The following is a 7,640-nucleotide window of genomic DNA, read 5'->3' as shown; positions in this document are numbered from 1 at the left end:
ATTCTAAAAGACTAACACCAAATAAATAGAAGAAAACTGAATTGGCACATAAGAGAGAAACCAACATCACAATGTAATTGCGGCAATGTCAGTTAAATCATCAACAAATAGTTTCAATTGACAACTTGTAAGTGCACAAAATCTTGAAAGCTCTACTTATAACAATCAAACACCAAAGATTGTGAATCAACTTTATCGTTATTATCACATAATCAGATGCAGCAAGAACCTACAAACACAAGGACCAAAAAAAATAAAAAATAAAACAAAAAGAATATTTATAAAGTTAGAAAAGAGACAAATTTTCAAGCAATTCGGATAATTCAGAGTAAATCTACACCCTCTGATCTCTCATATTCTACAAATTTTCTAAAAGATAGATAAATGAAGATCAATGAGTGAACCCAAACACAGTATTAATGTGTGAACGATCAAGAGTCGGAAACGGCGGCGGCTGAGGGTGGAGCAACGTCGGAGGCCGGGGGAGCTCTGGCCTTGAAGGTGTCGAGCATGCGTTTGCTGATCTCCTTCGAGTAGACCTGGAGGATCTCAATGCCGTCGGCGGAGGAGGACGAGGAGACACCAGCGGCGGAGAAAGCCTCGTCCTCGATCTGACGAGCGGCGGCGGAGGCTTCGTCGGAGGAGAGAGTGCCGTAGCGCTTGGAGAGGATGGAGGTGTTGGAGAGTGTCTCAATCAAGCGGTTGATGACAGCGTCGCGGGTTCGCTGCGTGGGAGGCCATATGCTGAAGGAGATGGTTTCGGGTTTGGTGGTTATCGGGTCGGTTTGTGACGGAGCGGAGTGTTGTTCGGGTTGGATTTCCGGGTCGGACATTGTGTTCGTGTTGTGGATGTTGAATGCTGATTGATTTTTAAAGTTGTGTTTTCTTCTTTGTGGAGTGGCGTTGGGTGAGAGATGACTTATGTTATGAGTAACAACAAGAAGTGATAAGTGATTGATTTTGGGGGTGTCAAGGGTAGGGTTTCCTTGTAAGATATCTCTACGCCTGCGACGTTCTACCTTCTCTTTTTTATTCAATAAAAAAATATATATATTTACCATTTAATATCATATTTTCTCATTTCTATATAATATCTTGTTTTTCTATTTTCATTTTTTTTTCTTTTTTTTTTTTCTGATTCCATTCTAACTAGTGATATACCATTATACTCTTGATAGATAGAAAAGGATGTTCGCTGATACGATTTAAATTTATTTTTTTTACAAAAAAATATTGATTTTGAGTATAATATTAATTTTTATTGAATTTAATTTGAATTAAATTATCTTATTTTATTTTTATATGTTTAGTTTAAACGTATAAATAACATCAAACAAATCTAAAAAAAACACTTTATACTGTTAATAGATAGAAAAGAATATTTGCTAATATGATTTAAATTTATTTTTTTTTTTGCAAAAAACATTGATTTTGAATATATATTACTTTTGATCAAATTTAATTTGAATTAAATTATCTTCTTTTATTTTTTATATGTATGATTTAAACATATAAATAACATCAAACAAATCTAAAAAAATACTTTATACTGTTAATAGATAGAAAAAAAATGTTCGCTAATATGATTAAAATTAATTTATTTTTTGGCAAAAAACATTGATTTTGAGTATAATATTAATTTTGATCAAATTTAATTTAAATTAAATTATCTTATTTTATTTTTATATGTTTAGTTTAAACATATAAATAACATTAAACAAAAATAAAAAAAACACTTTATATTGTAGATAAATAAAAAAGACTGTTCACTGGTATAATTTAATTTAATTTTATTTTTTTTGCAAAAAGCATTGATTTTGAATATAACATTAATTTTGATTGATTTTAATTTGAATTAAATTATCTTTGGTTTAAACATATAAATAACATTAAATAAATCTAAAAAACTCAATAATCATAAATAAAAATCATTTTAAAGCATTATTTATCACATCTAAATTCTAATAGTAATTTAAATAGTTTTAATTTTTTTTAAAAACATATATATATATATTTTTTTTTCTAATAAGATAAAATTAGTATTTTCATTATTAAACTTAAAGTTTAAATTCAATTTTGTTTTTTAATTTTATTTTGATTCATTTTAGTTATCTAACTTTTTAAAATGTTTCAATTTAAAAGGAAGTAAATAATCATTTTAATAAGTTAAAAGTGCAACTTGATAAATAGTGACAAATTTGAGGAAGAAGACAATAAATAATATATGTGACAAAAAAAATAAAAAGTATTAATTGAATTAATGCATTTAATAAAAAATAATTTATTTGAAACATTTTAAAAAGTTAAAAGACTAAAATAAATCAAAATAGAATTAGATGACGAAAGCATTAAATTTGTCTTCTAATAAAGCAAAATTAAAATAATAAATTACAATAAAAAGATATATTTTTGTATTAATTTATTTATAATGCTTATTTTAAAGAATTAGTTTTAACATACATATAAGTATTATTATTTCTCATTTTTTTAATAATAATTTTGATCCATTATTCACTAAAGTGATCCTTATGTCAAATAGTATTGTGGTCTACTCTTCTATTTTGCTAATGTAATTATGGCTTTATTATTAGGAAGAAGAGATCAATATTTTGCAAGAAAATCTTATAAGAAGGGAAATGGAAAACCACTTTTTAAAAAAAGAACTTAAAGCTTGTAGGTAGACAAATTTAAAAGAGATGTGACTAATCATTTAACAAGCTAATGGTGCAACTTGAAGTATAGTATTTGTAGGCTTAAAAGGAAGAAGACAACAAATATTAGAGTAACAAAAAAATAAAAATAAAAAATTATTAATATAGTTAACGTTTTTAACTGAAAATTACTTATTTAAAATATTTTGAAAAATTAGAAGATTAAAATAAATCAAAATAAAGTTAAAGAATAAAATTAAATTTTACCTTAAATTGAATGACAAAAATACTAATTTTTTTAATAAAAATTAAATAATAAAAAATGACAACAAATACATTTATGTATTAATTTATTTACCATGCTTATTTTAGTTAAGGAGTTAGTTTTAACATATGTGTGTATTATTATTTTTCATTTTTTCATAAATTAATTTTTTTAAAATAATATTTTTTTCAACCAGTCACTAATCTCATCCTCACCTCCAAAAAACATTGTTGTCTACTTTTCTATTTTGTCAATGTAATTATGATTTTACTATTATTTTTTATTTAAGATTGTCTATTCTAAACAAAAAATATTAGTGATGTTCTTTATCTTTATAAAAATTATTGTGTTACATATAATATAATTGAGATTGGTTTAATTATAATTAGGGACGTAAATGATGAGTAATTAATTGAACTTTCTTGCATATAAAGGTAGATATATTTTCATTGTATGAAGAGGAATGTTAGCAACACATCTTCTAATATATTCTTTTTAACATATTTATTATTATTAGTTAAAATTTATTAAAAACTATAAAAATTATGTAAAATTCACCATTTCTTACTATTAAATTAATATTTATCTTACATACTTTTGTAATTTTTAATAAATTTTAATTAATAAAAATATGCTAGAGAAAATATTTTTAGCATTTTTTTCTATCAAATTTCTCGTTTTGTCAAATTTTTCTTATAAACTTTCTTTCTTTCTCCCCTTTTAAAAATAAAAATAATTTTTTTTTATGAAAAGTCACCATTAATGATATTTAAAATAAAAAAAAATTTATGCCAACTAAAATAATTATTGATGACTTTTCATGTCTAAAAATAATAAAAAAATGTCTTAAACCTTGTCATTAGCAACTTTTTAATCTTAAAAATAATAAAAATATACTAAAAGTTGTTATTGGCAATTTTTTATTTTTGTGTTTATAAATATGGAGTTCTTCATTCATAGCAAATTACAAGTAAAGGGAAAGAAATATTTTTAGTTACAGACTAAGTTTATTCGTTGAGAAAAATATAAATGTATCAATACTAATGTACTTTAATGATAAGTGTAACACCTTAGTTTTACTTTCTAAAATAATGAATTTCACAAAAATAGGGAGAATAAACTTTTTCATTCAAATAAATTCTCATTAAAATGTTTCAAATTTAAGGAATAAGGTTACAATATTCATATCAAATCACTGTTACAGGATTAATTCAAATACATTAATTTCAAAATGATATCCTAAGTCCTGTAGCAGTTCCATCCACCCTTTCACTAAGACTGGTGCTGATCATTTTGATTACCTAAACAATGAATGTAAGGGTGAGTACTCTAGACTACTCATTACACAAACAAATACAAAGTCTCACCTTCGCATATTTTACATCATTTCTAATACAATTCATATAAATATATTTACATGCAGCATTACCATTCAATTCATTTTTAATTTTACTCTGATGCACTCACGGCACCAAACAGTTTACACATACGTAATTATTAAATAATAATCTCGTGCACTCACTGCACGCCAGCCACGCTCACTGTGGCACTGTGATCGCAGATTTTCACTATGGATGGTCGCTGATTACTTCCGCCTCATAGATACCACGTGGGCAGTCACGGGTCGCTCAACAAAGGTAGTGGTCAGAAGTCTAGTCAGGAAGAGAGTGTGTGACCCGTAGTGCACTCGCTCCCACTGTCGGTGTCACCACCACTCTCTCTTCCCTAATGTATTTCTACCGTCATCATCTTCCATACTCCCAGTGTATTGTTGAACCATTCACAACACATTACACCAGCGTTAATCACGCCCCATTCACACACGTTACAATATCCATCTCAGTATACGGCACAAAGCCCACAGTCATGCATAATACACGGCACTAGGCCACATTTATTCGCAATAATCGTTCTCAGTACACAGCATTAGGCCCACATTTGTTCGCAATAATTGTTTTCAGTACACGGCACAAGTGCCTACATAATTCATTTCAACCACACACACAATATTCACCACTGTTCAAAGCTCTCAGCCTACACTTATTCACATTGCACAGCACACACATTGCTCTTATTTACTCACAATATTTTCGACATAGTTCACATTTACTTTCTCCATTTATCAAGTATTAGCATACACACAACACACAAATTTTTTTTTTATCAAATACATATTTTCTACCATCTATCTCAACCACATTGCAATATTCATCAAAATACACGACAATCAAACCCAAAGAGATAGGGTAGAGTCTCCTCTTATCTTGGATTGAAGACTCACACTCGAATTCAACCACGAAAGTGCTCCCCACACGGATTTTGACCTAAATACATTGAAGAACTCCATGAGAATCCAAGGAAACTGAGAAATAGAAAAAGAGCATGAAAAATGAAAACCCTAACAATTAAAACTCACCTCCAAGCATTTCCAACACAAATCCAACCTTCAATCAAGCTCTTGAACGACTTTGGAGGTAATTTAATCGGTGGGATAGGGTTTTGGGTTGAGAGAATCGAAGAAATTTCGAAGGGAAGGTAAGAAATAACTTTTCTCGAACCCTAATCCCCTTTAAATCCTCTCTGGTCACAACACTCTCGCTACAGCGATACCCTCCCCCGTTACAGCGAAAAACTCAGACAAAACTGCATTCTGGTTTTTGCAGAATCTCGCTACAGCGAGACTGCATCCAGAAATATACCCTAAAATGTTGCTTTGTCGTTACAACGAGACACTCTCACTACAGCGATAAGGCGGCAATTTAACGCCTTCCTCACAGGGCACTCTCGCTACAGCAAGGCATCTCTCATTGCAACGAGAATACTCTGCACCAGAACACTTAGCCAAAATTCAGTCCAATCTCAATCATCCAATTATCTACAATTATAAATACACTACACAAAAAAATCAACACAAATACTCATATTAATAATAAACTATATTACAAAATTTGGGGCATTATAATAAGATTCTTATAAACACTTCTAAAAGTGTATTATTTAGATGCGAAAACTAACATGTGTGTATATGGGAAATAATGTATCATTTGAAAAATTGAATTATTGGTTTACTTAATATATTGAAGTTGAGTTTTCAAAAACAATGGAAGTATTCCGATATCCATATTTTGCAGTTTAATGCAATATCATACAATTTCAATAATGAATGATGATGATGTTCAATATATGTTTTGAATACATCAATAACGTCATCTCCAACTATTGCCATTGATTTATGCATAGTTTTTAAAGAAGATGATAAGAAAGCATTTATGAAAGCAATATGTCAAATAGAGAGGTAAAATAGGAACAGAACAATTGTGAAAGTGATCAGAACGATTTTGAAGGAGAACATAAAAGCGTTAAAGATAGTGAAGATAAGCCCTATTTGTCAAACACAGTGGTTGGGTAACATCTATTTAGAGAGTCACCCTTCATGCGTTTATTAAATCTTAATGTTATGCATGCATTTGAGTTTTTAAAGTATACAAACTTAGGTATGTGTTGTTTTTAATTATGTTATTAATTAATTAAATTCTAGTTTTTTAATTAGTTTATGTTTGCATTTGATATGTTATTGTGATATAGATGAAGAATTGTACGTTAAAAAGCAATTCAATGATAAAGAATTGTTATTTAAACAATTATCATGAATGTGTCTCTAATTTTTTTGTTCTCTTAATCCTCATAAGTTTTTGTTATAACTCTCTCAAGACTTTCGAGTGGTTGACGAATAGGTTGTGCAAATTAACGCATTCCACAGTTGGCTATTTGTTACTCTATAACTTTGAAACAAACTAAAGGGCTACTAATTGACTATACAATTCGTTCTTTTCTCACATCATTTAGAATTATAGCATCAATATCAATATCATCTAACATATTTAATAATATATTAATAATTTACCTCATTAACACTCATTTGTTCCAATATCAATCTAATGCTTTCAACATTCTTAAATGAAGTGTTCGCTGGATATCGTAATTGTTTTCATCTAAGAATAAATGAAAATACAATTAGTTTACTAAGGATTTGAGCCAATCACAGGAATCTGTATCATGCTCATATTTGCAACAATATTATGCACCCACAAACTTTTCTAGTATCATTTCGTGAACTGATCTAAGCCTTTGTAAAGAAAGGAAAAACATGTTGAACCCTAACTATAATTTCCAATTTCATTCACATGTGCCAATAACTGCAAGAATTTTGCATATACCACAAAATTATTTTTATTTGATATTAAAACATGTTCCAATAAAGAAAGTATATGCATGCACACGTGTTGTGCTCTCCTAAAGTCAAAATTTATAGGAAGGCAACCATGGAGTTGTGGTAGCCACTTTAATCTATTTTTTTTCTTTCCATATTGTTTGTTGTCAATCGATCGCCTAATAACTTATCACACATATTTTGAATTACTAGAGAATAAAGAGTATTAGAACTAATCACTAGCAGACCATCAATCCAAAGTCTAAGCAATATAGAAATATCTTTTCATGTAATTGTGCATTTTTCACAAAGAAATGAAACATGTCTCAGCGTTTCATAAGTGGATTAATAAGAGAACCATTTATTTGCATTTGACAAATTTTAAAAACTTGATCAAGACCAATATCATATAATATGTCATTTATTTCTTCCTTGCTTTATGGATAAGTGAAAAGAGCATAAGTGTCTCATGATATGTTATAAAAAATTCAAAAATATTACTAATCATGAAAAA

General features: G+C 28.5%; 1 protein-coding gene across 1 annotated transcript; it reads right to left on the bottom strand.

Annotated features, from left to right (window-relative positions):
- Window positions 1-409: 409 nt before the first annotated feature.
- LOC113848155 (MFP1 attachment factor 1-like) lies at window positions 410-918 on the bottom strand. Its single transcript, XM_027477550.1, has one exon. It carries the CDS (start codon window positions 831-833, stop codon window positions 432-434), a length of 402 nt encoding a protein of 133 aa, XP_027333351.1. The 5' UTR covers window positions 834-918; the 3' UTR covers window positions 410-431.
- Between the last annotated feature and the right edge of the window lie 6,722 nt (window positions 919-7,640).

The sequence above is a fragment of the Abrus precatorius genome, unplaced genomic scaffold (genome assembly GCF_003935025.1).
Source record: "Abrus precatorius isolate BTA unplaced genomic scaffold, Abrus_2018 Scaffold8, whole genome shotgun sequence".
Taxonomy (NCBI): domain Eukaryota; kingdom Viridiplantae; phylum Streptophyta; class Magnoliopsida; order Fabales; family Fabaceae; genus Abrus; species Abrus precatorius.
Note: the sequence above shows the minus strand (reverse complement) of the source record. Positions and strands in the feature narration are given on the sequence as shown.

Coding starts and splice junctions, on each gene's coding strand:
- LOC113848155 (XM_027477550.1), bottom strand. CDS start 833: ATGTCCGACCCGGAAATCCAACCCGAACAACACTCCGCTCCGTCACAA.